Source organism: Sturnus vulgaris, chromosome 14, assembly GCF_052056855.1.
Source record: "Sturnus vulgaris isolate bStuVul1 chromosome 14, bStuVul1.hap1, whole genome shotgun sequence".
Taxonomy (NCBI): domain Eukaryota; kingdom Metazoa; phylum Chordata; class Aves; order Passeriformes; family Sturnidae; genus Sturnus; species Sturnus vulgaris.
Window position 1 is genome coordinate 11,162,939 of NC_142256.1, and position 15,549 is coordinate 11,178,487.

At 50.1% G+C, this 15,549-nt stretch overlaps 1 protein-coding gene across 1 annotated transcript in view; it reads left to right on the forward strand.

Annotated features, from left to right (window-relative positions):
- The window catches only part of OPHN1 (oligophrenin 1), a 50,808-nt gene that overhangs the window by 29,848 nt on the left and 5,411 nt on the right, over positions 1–15,549 (forward strand). The window contains exons 9-19 of the mRNA XM_088173126.1: positions 1,042–1,142; positions 2,656–2,747; positions 2,868–2,946; positions 3,566–3,599; positions 4,872–4,934; positions 5,902–5,976; positions 7,602–7,686; positions 8,015–8,073; positions 9,476–9,581; positions 10,322–10,481; positions 14,586–14,733. Coding sequence (XP_088029252.1) covers positions 1,042–1,142; positions 2,656–2,747; positions 2,868–2,946; positions 3,566–3,599; positions 4,872–4,934; positions 5,902–5,976; positions 7,602–7,686; positions 8,015–8,073; positions 9,476–9,581; positions 10,322–10,481; positions 14,586–14,733 — 1,002 coding nt within the window. The remainder of the gene's footprint in view (positions 1–1,041; positions 1,143–2,655; positions 2,748–2,867; positions 2,947–3,565; positions 3,600–4,871; positions 4,935–5,901; positions 5,977–7,601; positions 7,687–8,014; positions 8,074–9,475; positions 9,582–10,321; positions 10,482–14,585; positions 14,734–15,549) is intronic.

A 15,549-nucleotide genomic window follows, 5' to 3' on the forward strand; every position in this document is an offset into this window, starting at 1 on the left:
GGATGAATCTGGTGTCCTGCCCAGCCTCCCTCTGGCAGCCTCTGCAGGCAGCTGAGCCCAGCCAAGGTGGAACCAGTGCTGAGTTAAGCTGCTGAGAGCAAAACTTGTAATTCTGAGCAGAATCAAATCAGACTTTTTCCAAACTCTGGCTGCAGCTCTCCATGGCCATGCAGCAGGAATGCACAGGGAACATAAGTCTGTGCAAAACTGTGACTTCTGAGGCTACAGACAACTTTGTAAGCATTCATTCTTAATCTTATATAGAAATCTATTTATACATATATTTGTATGTCTTTATCTTGCTTTTAAAAGAAAGCACACTCAGTAATTTTAGACTCCAAATGTGGCATGTTCCTGCAGGCCAGTGGCTATTTGCTGCTTCTATTTATGCTTCCCTATAAATCAAGTATGAAAAGTTGTTCTTCCTGACAACTGCAACTTTAAAACAAATTACGGAAAAAATACCAGTTGAATTATTTCCTATAAAAAGGGTTCAGGTAAGAAAACAGCGAAAACTGGAAATGACTCCAGAAATAGGAATTTCAGAGTTTTTTAAAGCTGCTGTTGTCTTTATTATTGAGTTTTCACCCACAGGAAAAAGTAGTGGGGTTTGTGAAACAGGCATTCAGGACATGTAGGATCCTGCCAGTGTAGGTCTTGGCTGGGCTTGGCCAAACCAGCCTGGCTTGTGGTCAGAGTCCCACAAATGTCCTTTCACAGCAGTGAGCTGGGAGGCAGCTGCTGCCCTGTGCTCCTAGAGGCAGCTGCTGCCCTGTGCTCCTCTTCTTCTCTCCCCTCCTCCTCTCCTCCTGTTCTTCCCCTCCTCCTGCTTCTCTCTTCATCTCCTCCCCTTTCTCTCTTCCTCCTCCTCTTTTCCTCCTGGCTCTTGCCCATGGAGACACCTGCAAGGGAGATGTGTCCTGGGGCTGTCAGTGTCCATCCCCAGAGAAGGGAGGACATGTGGGCAGCACTGACCATGCCTTGCTGGCTGCATCCAGCTACAGCCCTGCCCCTGATTCTGTCCTCTCCTGTGTTCTGCAGGGGCTCTGGGCATCTCCTGGGTGAAATATTACTGCCAGTACGAAAAAGAGGCAAAAACCTTACGGATGACACCCATAGACCAGAAGCCTGGAGCTAAGCAGGTGAGTTGGATGCCTGCAAACATTGGCACAACCCTCAGGCCCACCTTCCACCCATGTATGGCCTCCCTGCCCATGCCAGGTGACCCTGCAGGTGCCACAGAGCAGAGGGGTGGGCTCTGTCCCCTCCCTGCCAGCACAGGGCAGTTTGGTGTCACCTGGAAGAGGCACCTCCATGGGGAAAGGTCTCACTCCAGTGTGTCCCTGGGAGCCCAGGCCCTGCAGGGTTGGCAGCAGATGTGGATCGTGGGACATGGGAGATACCAGACAGTGCTGGCCCATGAGTTCAGTCTGGGGTGAAACTCGTGCTTCTCTGGACCAGCTGATGTTGATCCTTCCCACAAGAACTGTGGCGGCCACTGAAGTGCCTGAATGACTCAATTTACTACAGGAGTTACTGCTTCCAAATGCAGCATTTCCTTGTCTCAGCATGTGCTCACAGCACTGGTTTGTGGTTTGATTTCTGCTCTCAGCACTGGTTCTGTGGGACTGGAACAGTGTGGGGAGAGGAGAGGGCAACAGTGCAGCTCCAAACTGCACTAAGGCAGCAATTTGGGTAACTGCTTCTTTCACAAAGTGCTTCGGTTTACCAAAGTCTGGGAGTTCCCTCAGTCCCTCCTCGTGACTGGGAGGGGTGGGAGGATGGAGCACAGCCAGTGCCTCCAGCTGAGTCCCCCGCCCTGCTCTGCCATGGAGCAGGGTCCCCAGGGCTTCCCAGCCAGCCCTGTGTGCTCCAGTGTGTGAGCTCATGGTCTGGTTTTGGCAGGGCTCTGCACGCTGCAGCAGGAAAATAAAATAGATGTTTTGCAACCCCTTGGCAGAGAGCTGGGCAAAGAAATGTCCGAATTATTGCATGGAGAGATTTGTGTTCATCTATGCCATAAGCATGTCTGGTAAGGCCCATTACTGCAGGTAGAAAAACTTAGTGCCTTTCCCAGGCTCTGGCAGTCTGGTAGCCTGCACCATCAGGTCACAGCTGGCCACAAACCCACAACTGAATTATGAATTGACTCTGCTGCAGAGCTCAGGGATATGAACACCCAGGGCCAGAGCTGAGCCTCTCCAGAGCATGTCTGCTCTGTCTGGGGTGAGGAAACGTGCATCCCTTTGCCACAGTGTTTGTGTAAAGCCGTTTGGATCATTGGTGATGTGGGGGATCAGTACTGATAAAAATTAGAACCCAGCTGTGTCAGAGCACGGGTGAGTGTGGTCCTGGCGCAGACTGAGGAGTGCCTCGCTGGGTTGGTGTTCCAGCACTGGAGAGGCAGAGTGCTGCTCTGTGGGTAGTGCTGTTGAGTCCAGAACATTCTCTGGCTCAGAGCAAGCCTGGAATTCGGAGCCTGTGCTGATGGTGGGAAGACCCTCGTGGTACCTGTGCTCCTGGTGCCAATGCCAATGGGAATGCCAGGACAGGCACCGTGGGCAGTGCTGTGCTGGGCTGCAGCTGGGGGACCTGAGGAGCCCAAAATCTCCCATGTTTCTGTCCTCTCACCTTGGCTTCCATGTTCTCTCCTAGGGCACCTTGGACCTGACCCTGAAATCCTGTGTAAGGAGAAAGACTGACTCCATAGACAAAAGGTTTTGTTTTGACATTGAAACTAATGAAAGGTGAGAGCCTTCGCATCTGGTGGCCCCAAACCCCACGGGCTTGCAGCAAATCCCTCTTTGCTGCTAATAAAAACAACTTTTCTTCCTTTCCCTGCCTGTCCCTGGGGGAATTCCGTGCAGGTCCGGGACCATCACGCTGCAGGCGCTCTCAGAAGCCAACCGGAGGCTGTGGATGGAGGCCATGGACGGGAAGGAGCCGGTGAGTGTTCCTGGAGCTGTTCCCAGCTGGAATGAGCTGCCCAGCAGTGTCCTCTGCCGGTGGCTGCTGCTCGCCATCAGTGCTGCACGGGCTCCGTGCTGTTCCCTCAGCTCCCACTGGGCGTTTTGGGTTTCTCCCCTTAAATCTCGGGATGTTCCCTCGCTGTGCCAGCACACCATGGTTCACTCCTATTCCTGCTCCTCTGCTCCTATTCCTGCTCCTCACTGCCTGCTGGAGATGATGTTTTGTCTGTCCCTGCTCTCAGCCACCCTTTCAAAGGTGTCACTGCCCACCCTGCACCTGTGTTCTCCATTGGTGTTCCCTTCCTTCAGTCTGAGCAAAGCTCAGAGCCCTGTGGTTTGCCTACCACAGGGAATTTCCCTAGCAATAGGTGCCCCACTGAAATGCAGGGAGGCAGCAGAAACTCCTTGATTGTGCAGATAATGGGTTCTTGCCTAATTATAAAATTAGATTTCTATGGGGCATTGTCTTTCTGGCTGTGATTGCCTCTGGGTAATCTGGGGGTGATTTATGATATGATTTTCTTTCAGAAATAAATACCAAATCATGCTGATGATGTTTTTGCTTCTCTCTCTCTCCAATCCCTCCCCTTTTTCAGATTTATCACAGTCCCATCACGAAGCAGGAAGAAAGTGAGTCACTTCTGTTGCTGTTCTTTGGGCTCTCACAGCCTCAAGGCCAGGCAGGATTTTCCTTGCAGATACACTCATCCTCAATTCCTGCTGAGTAGCACTGTCCCTGCTCTGTGACAGCAGTGTCACTTCTGTTCTTGTATCACAGGGTCTGGCATTGATCCCAGATCAGAATGAGTTGCACAGAGCTGCAGTGAGCAGTTTTTTATTTAGCCAGGAGTAGTGGGATGTGAAGTTCAATTTGCACCTCCAAACCCCAGCGAGAGATTCTGAGGATGTGTCCCTTAACAAAGGTTGTAATAGGTCAACAGAGGTGGCATTGAGTTCCCTGGATCTCCCACCATGTCCCGTGTCCCCCCTCTCAGCAGTGGGGTGTACCCTGCAGAGCCCTGGAACACTGAGACAAACTGCAGAGCCCTGGAACCCCTCTGGGGCTCTGTTAGCTGGGTGAAACCTGCGTTCTGTCTCAGAGGTCACTTCATCATCACTGTCATTAGTTGGCTATAATGAGCACAGGGGGAGCATTCCCAGAAGCACGAGCACAAACCTGCTGTGTGGCCATGTTCACATCACACACTGGGAAGAATGTGAATTAGTGTTTCACTGAATAAACATTCTCTATTTATCATAGATCAGAGCTGGTAAGAATTCCAGTGGTATCAAGCTCCAGGTGGGTCTGTGCTTATTCCTGAGGCAGGGCTAAGAGATGTCTGAGCTTGATATTGCTGTTGCTCAGAGCATACAGAATCAGTATAAACAACCTGCTGAAAATTCAGGAATCCCATAGGATTCCCCAGCTCAGTAGAGCAAGTCCTGTGCTCAGCTTTCCTCAGCACATCAAGCTGGATTGGCTTTGCTTTTTAATCCTAGTGATGTAGAGAAGCAGAAATTACACAGTCCCATGATGAGGAAGAGCTTTAACTACAGATTTTGCTCTGGAAGTGATTATTCAAGTCTTTATCAGGCACAATCTAAATGATTTACACTATTATTAAACCAATTTACACTTGTTATTATTAAAGACAGAGAGGGGGCAGGGAGCAGTGCTACAATTCAAAATAAATTTGAGGAAAAATGAGAGAACATATGGAACTAATAACCCCTTGTCAGGATGTCCAGAATGCTGGTGTTTCCTGAGGGGGTAGGGATGGCAGTGCAGGGAACACTCTGTGTGCTGGGGCACTGCAGCTCTGGGTGCTGAGAAGGGCTGGGGGGTTCCAGGGGTCTCCAGGAGTGCTCAGGCAGCTAACACAGCTTCTTTGTCCAAAACAGTGGAGCTGAACGAGGTGGGCTTCAAGTTTGTTCGGAAGTGCATCAATGCAGTGGAGACCAAAGGTGAGGAGCTCACCCTGCCTGGGCATGCTTCCCATGGCCTTAAAATACTGTAGTTCCTGCAGCACAGTGTTAGCCACTGACACAGGATTCAGCTTTTAGCTGAGGAATGTGTGTTCTTTGGGAGCAGAAATCTCGCCTGGTTCAGAACAAGTCGGTTTGGGTTGAACTTCCACCTTGATGCTGTTTTCACTCGTGGTTTTGTCAGTTTTGGCCCTGAGCACAGCCCCTGTTGGGCAGGAGAGCAGCTCTGGCAGCAGGGCTGAGGGGTGGCTACAGGCTGCCTCAGCCCCAGCCTGTGAAGCAGCAGAAGCAGCTGGAAGGGTGGCAGCTCATCCTTTGGGCTGTCACATATCAACCAGCCTGCACCAGTGAACAGCACCAGTGTGGGATGGGGGCCTGGATTCATCTCCAAGACCCTGCTCACAGAGCTAGGAGAGACACTGATTCTGCCTGTCCCAGCACTGGTCAGTGTTTGCAGATTCTATTTCAATGTGTTTGAGCAAATCCATGATAAAGCAGCACCCCACAGAAATGGGGTGTGTGGGCTGGTGTGTCCCACACCCTGGCTGGGCTCACCTCACCATGACACGGTGACCAGGGTGGTGCTGGTGGCCTCGGCTGCTGGGGTGAGCAGAGCCCTGCCAGCAGAGCCTGGGGAGTGGGACAGGGCCTGGGATGTGGGACAGAATCCGGGATATGGGACAGAACCTGGGATGTGGGACAGAACCCGGGATATGGGACAGAAGCCGGGATATGGGACAGAACCCGGGATATGGGACAGAACCTGGGATGTGGGACAGAACCTGGGATGTGGGACAGAACCCAGGGTGCGGGACAGAGCTCAGGATATGGGACAGAAGCCGGGGAGTGGGACAGAGCCCAGCAGCAGGAAAACAATTCCACTAGATGGGGCTTTTGCACCAACAGCAGGAATCCTCGGTTAACACTCTTGGCTTTGTCCTCTTAGGAATCACTACGGAGGGCGTGTACCGGACTGTTGGCAGCAATATCCAGGTGCAGAAGTTACTGAATGCCTTTTTTGGTAAGAATTAATTATTCTGTGCAATTACACTGTCTTGTTCTTGAATTGTTTGTGAGGGACAGAGAGGATCGGGTTTCACAGTGAGAAATGCCCAGCGTGGGTTTTGGTCCCTGTGACCCCTCTGAGCTCATCTTCCTCTTCTTTCCTGGGATAACACCATGAGCTGGGCTGGGGAGGTGGCCTTTGCAGGGAGCCCTCCACCCCAGTGTAAGGATTTTTTCTGGAAGGATGGGGACACCTTGCTGTGTGCAGCGTGTACAATAAGGAGCCAATGTACGTGTTAAGAAGTCAGTGGATGTTTTCCTGCTGGGAGCCTGCCTGTGGCTGGATCTGTCTGCCATACAAGCTTAGCAACTGGGCAGTGTTTATAGTCTTGGCAGGTCGTGGGGCTCAGCAGCTCTGCTTTGTGCTGGGACAGGCCTTTCTGGGCTGGGTCTCGGCTGAGGCCATCATACCCTTACTTCAAAATCACCTGTGAGCCTCTCAGGGGACCTCTGGGGTCAATCCCCACCTGCCCAAGGCCAAACCATTCTCCCCAGCCCTGCCCGGGGCTGGAGCACAGGGCAGGGATTGCATTCACCTCGCTGCCTGCGTGCCTCAGGCTCACGCCATCTCAGACATCTGATATTAATGCAGCATTCAAAGGATTTGGCTGTTTCCTATTGCTTCTACTCGGGATGTTGTTTATTAAAACCATGGTTTGTACTGGTGTCTGGCTATGCCCAGTTCTCACAGAGCCATGACTTCGGGCCTCTGCCCAGCTCCACTAGCCTATGACTCATTGCTGAGGTTCTATTGCTGCTTGATTCTCACCCTCCCTGTGAGCAGCTCTGTGGTTTTCTCCTCTGAATCCCACCAGTGAATGGCTTTTTATTTTGTTTATCTGCATGGGTCTGGGTAACCACTTGTCACCCCACTGCATATGAAAGCACAATGGAAGGTCCAACACCACAGAAATAACTGCTGCAGCAGGATTTCATCTTTAACAATTAGACAGAGATAATTTTCTTTTTAGTGCCTAGTCCTATTTATTTTCAAAAATAAATCCTACTGTTTATTTCTGTAGTCCAGCTTTCCCCCATGCTACAACTACATCCTTCACTTCATGGTGCCACAGACATGATGTGGTTTATCAGGGGAGGTAGGCAGGAGCAAATTGTTGTTCCATGCTGCTGTGCCTCCCCTGAGCTCCCTCCTCTCTGTGCAGCAAGAGGAAATGCTTCCAGAACAGCCTTCAGGGGAGTAGCTGCAAATGAGCTATTGGAGCTGGCATTCAGATTACTTTGGATGTGAGAAAGCTTGTCTTGGACCTGTTGAAATGTGTTGTTTCTGCCAGCCTTGGGAAAAAATAAACTCTACAGAATATGATCTCAGTGACTTCGCAGTACTGCCTAAATTTTACCTTATGCTTCCCTCTTTGTCCCTCATTAGCATCACTCCCCAGCCTCTCCAAAATCCTGACACTGGTGCTGTTTTCTGCTTTTCCCAGCCATGGGAATTAGGAGCTCTCTTTGTGTGCTGCTGTGGCTTCATGTGTCTCGAGGGGAAACCCTCACCCCAAGCAGGCTGTTTATTAGCAACCTCTAAGTGGACTTTATTCTAAAACCTTTTCATTATTTTTCCAGATCCAAAATGCCCTGGGGATGTGGATCTCCAGAGTGGGGACTGGGACATCAAGACCATTACCAGCTCACTGAAGTTCTATCTCAGGTAGCACTGCAGGTCACACCTGCCCCAAGGAGGCAAAGGGGACTGGGGCTGATCCAGATCAAAGGTGAAATGAGCTGCCAGATATTCGGATGTGGCTGTTGGAAAGGGCAAAGTGACAAAGGCTTTGGGAAGAGGAATGATAAATTTGGGTGTTGCAGAACCCCTCAATCCCGTGGGGAGGGCTGTTTCACTGATACTGACTGCAGAGGGAAATGCCACTGGGACTGGGTGGCACTGAGGGATGAGCCAGTTTGCCTGTCCATCCAGGGTGGGTCATGAGTGGGTCACAATGCCGTGCAGAGCTCAGCTTTCTTTCTGGTTGTTGCAGGAACCTGTCTGAACCCGTCATGACGTACAAGCTCCACAAAGAGCTGGTCCTGGCTGCCAGTAAGTCCCACAGCTTCCCCACTGATGGTCCCTGGCCCTGCTCTCCCCAGTCAGGGTCCATCAAAATCCCTTGGCAGAGCTCTGCCAGCCCAGCTCCGTGGGTCTGGCTGCTTCACCTCCTCCAGGTGTTTCTCTGTGCAGGGGATGTGGTGCTGAATGTTCCTTTCCCTCCTTTGCTGCTGCAGTGCCCCTCCCTCAGACAGGGTCTTGTGCTCTCGAGGGGTCTGGACAGCCAGAGGATGTCCCTCCCTGGAAAGCAGCACAAGTCTGCCACAAGAATTGTTTCCCCCTAGTATTGATATGTTTTATAACCTGTGAGGGAATGGGATGTGTTGTTGCCACTTACATAAGTAGGTGTTCCCTTCAGGTTGTGACATTTGTCCTGGGATGTTGAAAACAGAGTGTCTGCCAGTACATGGAAGACATTTCTCTGCTGTGGCTGTTAGGATTGAGTCACAATTGGGAAAAACAGAGGTTATTCAGCCAAGAAGCACAAGTGTAGTGCCAGGGCTTCACCTGTGCTGAGCCAGCCCATCCTTGGCTGTCACCTCGTTGTGGCCATTGCAGATAAGCTGTGCCAGCTGTGAGCCAGTGCCCTGTGAGGGAGACAGGGATGCAGGGAGCTGGTCATCACCCTCAGCATGGGTGTGCTGGCATTTGGAAATGTGTGGCATTGGAGCATCCCTCAACCTGCTGTGCCTCCAGAAGTCACCAGGAGACTGGGAGGGTGCCCAGTTTTTCTTCATGTGTCCCTCTGGAGAATGAATAACACCAGTTCTTTCTTGGAAAGGGAAATGTTCCACCACTTGCTGAAGGTGCTTAAGCCCAGGATTTATTAGTTTCAGAGATGGTTAAGCCCATGATGGCTGGGTGTGTGCAGCACATTTATCCCTTCCCTGCCCTCCTCAGAAACTTGCACCATTGAGCTTCCCAGCCACTCAGACACCACACCATTCTTTTCACACTGAGTATTTTATTGTTTCCTGATTATTTATTCTTCTAAGGGTGACCTCTTTGGGTCATGGACTCAGTTTTTTTCCCTGCAGGACATTTTAGGTGTTGTTCAGTGTCAGAGCTCTCGGGGCTGATAGGACTCCCAGAGGGAGGCTGTGTGCTCCCAGGTGTGTGGAACAAGGGTGTGAAGGGGAGGACCTGCCCATGCTCAGCCTCTTTTGGAGAGTGTCCCTGGGCTCCCTTTCAAGCTCCATTTCTTCCTCTTTCCACTTCATATTGTTTCTCCCAGTGTTCACCCTGTTGCTGTGAAATCTCACTTCCCTCTCCTCCCTTTCGCTCCCATGCTGCACAGGGAACAGCTTCCACAGGTTTCCTTTGGCTTTATATTTCCCTGGAGTATTTACTTTGAAAGTGTTGGGTACAAATTCTTTGTGTTCCTGCTTTCCAGAGTCTGAGAACCTGGATTACAGGCTGGGAGCCATTCATGCACTGGTCTATAAACTGCCTGACAAGAACAGGGAGATGTTAGAACTCCTCATCCAGCACCTTGTCAAGTAAGCAGAAGTTTTCCTCTAAAAATAAAAAAAAGGGGGATAATGGAATCAGCAGAACAAGCCTTTTTGGGAGGTTAGGTTTGCTAGATTTTACCCACTGTAGTTCCCTTGGGAATTTCCATATGAATTGCACAAAGGGGGTGACTACCCTTGCTGCCTTCTGCACGAAATGATGCTTCTCTTTCTGGTTGCTCCTTTAATTCCCTTTCAGACATGCACAGAGCAAGAAATTATTTAAAAAGGAAAATACTCTCAGAGAGCAGGGGCTGTAAATTGTCACTCCTCAGAAATTTATTGGAAACCACCATAGTGTGCTCCCTATATTCAGTTCTCTTCCTTCAAAGAGAGAGAAAATTAAAGCCAGAAGTCAGTTCTGGATAAAAAGGATATAGGATCTGATTCCTTTTGTGCATATGTTGTGCAGATAACTTTTGATTGCAGAGTTAAAGAGGAGTTGGGAATGGGAAGAGATGAAATAAAGATGCTGTCAGCACGTTGCTCTCTCCAGCATCTGTCTGAGCCAAATGTTTGTGTCAGAGCTAGAGCCATGTTTGTCTCTGCTGGGAAACAAATTCTGACACACAGTGAAGAAAATTGAATGGCTAAATAAACTAAAAATTATCCTGGATTTGGTTTTTTGTTTTTTTTTTGGTTGGTTGGTTGTTTTCTTTTTCTTGGAATAAGACGTGTTTGGAAAAAAACAAACCAATCTCTGCTCCTCCTTCCCCTGCTCTCTGCAGCGTCTGCGAGCACAGCCGGGAGAATCTGATGTCCCCGTCCAACATGGGGGTGATCTTCGGGCCCACCCTCATGCGAGCACAGGAGGACACTGTGGCAGCCATGATGAACATCAAGTTCCAAAACATCGTGGTCGAGATCCTGATAGAGCACTTTGGGAAGGTACGGGGCAGCCCCGAGCAGCTCCTGCACACTGTTGCTGTGGCAACACGGCAGCGCTCCGGCTCCTTCTGGAGTCTCCTTGGGCTCCGTTTATGTAACTCGCTGCTCTGAAAGGCTTCAGGAGCAAGCAAAGAGCAGCAGGTTTGTTCCTCTCTGTTGCTGTTATCTGGTCCCAGAGGAAACAGAGAGTCTGGGCATTTTTGCCTTTTAAATAAGGGGAAGCTTGGTTGTAAAAGAACCCTATTGTATGACTGGACATTACAGAGCTTCACTCTTTACCTTGCTAGACAGGGGCTAGACCAGAGCAGAATTGGTTTTAATGGGTACAGTGGAAGTATTAGTGGAAGAAACCTAGAGCAGACAAGTGTGGAATGGTTGATGAAAGTAATTCAGCTGTGGTTGTGTTCAGGTAGAGATACAGGGATGGTGTGGAGATGGTTTGGGGAGTCTGAAGGAGCTGCTGCCTGGGGTGGAGCAGTTGGAGGAGCTGAGGCTGCTCCCCACTCTAACAGGACCGAGAGCCTCCAGTCTCCTCTGCCTTCCATGATCTGCACTGGGTATTTCATATTTCAGCCTTAGCATCGCCCATGTGCCCAGCCAGGTCCTGGGGTGGAGATGCATGTGCAGACAGCAGCTTTGTCATGTGGAGTCGTGTCTTTGGAAAGCAGAATATTCCCCTGTGTCTGTGCTCACTTGCTCTCAGCGATAGCTGACACCAGCTCAGGGGTGTCAGGTGGCTGGGGGATGACAGGAGCTGGGTGTTAATATTGAAAGCTGCAGCAGCATTTGCATCCAGAGCAGCAGATCCCGAGCAGGGAGCAGATTAACGCCCTGGTAACAGCCCTGGGCTCCAAGGAGCGAGTTTGCTCCTCCAGCTTTTCACAGCAGAGACCACAGGCACCTCTCTCGTGCCTTAGGAGCAGGAAGTGCATGGAGCTGTTCATTCAGGGATGCTGTTTGCTGTGAGGGGCTGGGGCAGCTCCCAGCGTACAGGGCAGCACATGGGCAGGGGCAAAGCTCCCTTTGGAAAGGGAAGAGGCAGCCAAAGGTGGAACAGCAAGGTTCTTGAAACAGGGATTTGGAGCCAGAGCAACCAGGTGGGGACTACACGGGGACCAGGTGAGGGGGTGGGAGTCAGCTGTGATGGCAAGGATTGAAATGGGAGGAAAGAGCTCAGAGAGGCTTCTGAGTACCCATGCCAGGAGCTCATGGAAACACAAGCCAATTCCTTTGTAGGTCTCTATGAACACTTGTAATAAGGTCCCACAGAAAAACAGAGACTGGTTTGTGTCTGGGATCTCACATGCTCTCTCCAGAGATGAGGCTCTGTGCTCTCCTTACAGCCTGCGGCACAGTCTGAATCAACACACCCCACCACTTCTGAGAGCTGGGACGACAGCTTTAATTAAGCCAGATGTCCTTTTGCTTGCTTTTAATTTCTCCAGCAATAAAGTTAAGTTAGTCACATTTATTGAATTGAGTGTGTAAGTTTGGCGTTGGAGCTGAGAGTGTCTTCACACATGAGCAAACAGCTCAGATCAGTCTTGGAGGAAGAGAGGATGTGGGTTGTGTGGTGCAGTCTGAAGACTCTGAGGACAAAGTAACTATTCATGAAGTGTTTGTGGATAATTGCTGTTTCCACAGCTCATGTTTCAATGCCGTGGGGGGTTAAAATAAATAGGTTGATTGTTCTGGAAACACCTTCTTCTCTGTACAAACCTCCTTAAGGTGAGGGTCTGTCAATATCTTGGTACCTTTAGGTTATTTAATTTGGATTTTCAATTAGAAGTAAATCAGAGCTGCACCCACCTCTTAAACGCAGTCATTTGTGGTGGTTTAGCTTGGGTTTCAGGTGTTGAAAACACCTGAAAAGTATTCTTTGGTACCTGTAAAAGTGTCCATGGGGAGCTTACTGTTTCTTTAAAAAGCAGGATTGGATTTTGCTCGGGATATAGGGATGAGGTTGATATTTCCAAAAAATTTCTCTCCCACAGGCAATCCTTTGCAGTTTTAATAATACACAAGCTGCTGCTTTTAATTCATGTGCTGCTGTGTCACAGCAAGAGAGTGCTCCAAACCTTGTGTTTTGGGGAGAGGAACATGTCTTGGCCATGCCCAGGGCAGAGCCCAGCAGGCAGTGAGCCAGCACTCGCTCTATATCACCAAACCCTGAGTGTGGGGGTTTTTTTCCCAGAGTTGGATTGTAATCTTTCCTCACTAGAGATATTCCAGAACTGTCTGGACACAATCCTGTGCCATTTGCTTTAGGGAAACCCTGCTTGAGCAGGGAGGGTGGACCAGGTGTCCCACTGTAGGCCCTTCCAGCCTGAACTATCTTGTGATTCTGTGTTATTCCTCCTCTCCTTGTGCAGAGTGGGCCAGGCTGTTGGAAGCAAAGCCTGGTCCTAGCATATGGATTTACCCAAAGGCAGCCCAGGCTGGGCCAGAGCAGCCTGACTGTGGGGTATGGGGAGCTGTCTGCCACACTTGGGTCCAAGGAGTTTAAACAAGGGACATGTTTTCCTCCCCCATCCCCCATCTTGGTCTCCTAGCCCTGCTCTTTGGTCCAAAGAAGAAGGAATATACTTTTGGTTTGAATTACCAAAATGAGGCACTTAATCAAAGCGGAATGTTACATTTCTTCACGTTGATGTTTTTCTGGGTAATTCAATAAAGTTTTTCCATATTGAAGTGTGACCCAGCATCCTGGTGGGGCTGGCACAGCTCTCCTTCTCTGTGGAGCCAGGAAGGGACCAACTCCACATCTCCCAGGATAGGCAGTGCAGCCTCTGGGCTCAGCAGCTCAGTCCACCTCCCCATAGTAACTCAGGCTTTAAAGCCTGATAAAACTTCAGTTAACATCCCTGGGAAGAACACAGGAGCAGCTGCTTTGGGCCTTGATATGGTATTTCAGATCTTCAGATGTATTTCTTTTTCAGCTCTTAAAAAAAAAGCCCTGACATTAATGAGAACCTCTCAATTAATCCCAACCAAATAGGTGCCACATGACCAGTGAGAAAATTATATTAAACTTCTCAGTAGCATTTTTTTTATGCCAGTATTTCCTCCCAGGCAATTTCCTTGTGCCAAATGCATCACTGTAAGCCAAGAGCTGAAGGGTTTTAGTGTTAGATCTGAAACAATGCAGGGTTGGTTTGGGTGCTTTGGGGATTGTATCTCTTTGACCATGGGAATCTTGATGTTGGTCAGGGTCTGTCAGCTCCAAAGCTTCAAAGCCTCCCTCATCTGCTCCAGGGGAATTTGCTTCTACAAATTGTGTTTTGATCTGTGTTTACTGTGCTGAGAAAAGACAGCAACACACACGGACCTCTTTTGGGGAAAAAAGGCCAACTTTATTGTACAGACATCCCGTATTTAAAGTGTTATGTGCAGCTAGGACAGGACAGTAGTTCATTGGACAATTGGGACAAACATCCCCTGGGACAGCATGTCCGGATGTCCCACGGGAAAGACACCAAGTGTTAATCTTTATTATGAATTCCCTTCTGTTTTTCACCAAGTTACCACTCTGGGAGACTGCCTCCCTTAACTGAAGCTGTAGTCAGCTTGTCAGCCTGGGAATGGACCTGAGAGACAGGAGAAATCCAGGCCTGAAAGGAATTGCCAAGCTGTAATTTCCTAGCTCTCTAAATGTGTGTGTCCACAGTGATCTACATGCTGAGCCATGGGGACGGCATCATCAGTGGTGGGGACAGTGTCAGTGGTGGGGATGGTGCCATGATGGGGACAGTGTCAGTGGTGGGGATGATGCCATGGTGGGGATGGTGCTGTGGTGGGAACAGTGTCAGTGGTGGGGATGGTGCCATGGTGGGACAATTCCGTGGTGGGGACAGTGTCAGTGGTGGGGATGTGATGTCATGGTGGGGATGGTGCCATGGTGGAGACAGTGCCATGGTGGGGACAGTGTCAGTGGTGGGGATAATGCCATGGTGGGGACAGTGTCAGTGGTGGGGATAATGCCATGGTGGGGACAGTGTCAGTGGTGGCCACCGTCCCCCTCTGTGCTGAGCAGGATCACCTGCAGCAGGAGGTGAAGCAGCAGCCCCTTTGTGTCGGGTCACCTGAACGTGTCTCCCTTTACAGATCTACTCTGGCCCCCCAGAAGACACCACAGCCCCCCCGGTGCCCCCACCCAGGGTGGCTGCCCGGCGGCACAAACCCATCACCATCTCCAAGCGTCCCCTGAGGGAAAGACCCGTCTTCTTCGGTGCCTCTGTGGAGGAGAGCACAGGTCAGTGTGGCTGTTCCTGCTTCCTGGAACACCTTTCCAGGAGCAATGGCAGTAACAGCAGCACGGCTGCACTTCCCGGGTCCTGGACACCACAGGCAGTGAGGGCTACTCAGAGAGAAGGGAAAGCAAAAAACACTCATACATTGGTTGCATCATGTCACATGTCACATGTCACAAGACTTTGTGGGATTTGGGGTTTTCTGGTAACTGCTGCATTCTCCATTAATGAAACTAAGGCTGGTTCTTAGTTTCTGGGCCAGGAGACGCCCAGAGGAGAGGTTTTGTGGCATAAGAGGCAAAAAAGCTGCATGGAGTGTTGGTGGGATGGTAGCCAAAGGGCTGTGCTGCAGGAGACCCAAGGAGGTCTCAAGCTGGCTCAGCTGCTGGCTGTTCCACATCCAGAGCAAGAGCTCCAAAGAAATTTTCAGGATGCAGTGAAGGTGTTTTCTAGGCCAAGTTCTACTCTGACATTATGTTAAGGGCTTCAGCATTTCCTTGCAGTCAGCTCGATTAACAGCTAAGGGCACATCAGCTTAAAATCATATTTCTGCACCTGATTTGCTCTAATTGTCACTGCAGGCTGTGCCCTGATTCCACAGTCACCAAAGAGATGGAAAGTCTCTTTCTCCATTAGTTTTCAGAGCTCTGATGATGTTTAAGTGCAAAGTGCACTTTGTGACACTGATAAAACATGACTGATTCACACCACTCTTTAAAACTCCCAAACTGCTAATGGAGTTGGGGCTGGCCTTGCATTTCAGTGCTTCTCCTGGGACCTGGGAGCAGAAGTTCTGCCTTGGACTGCTGCAGGGAGCA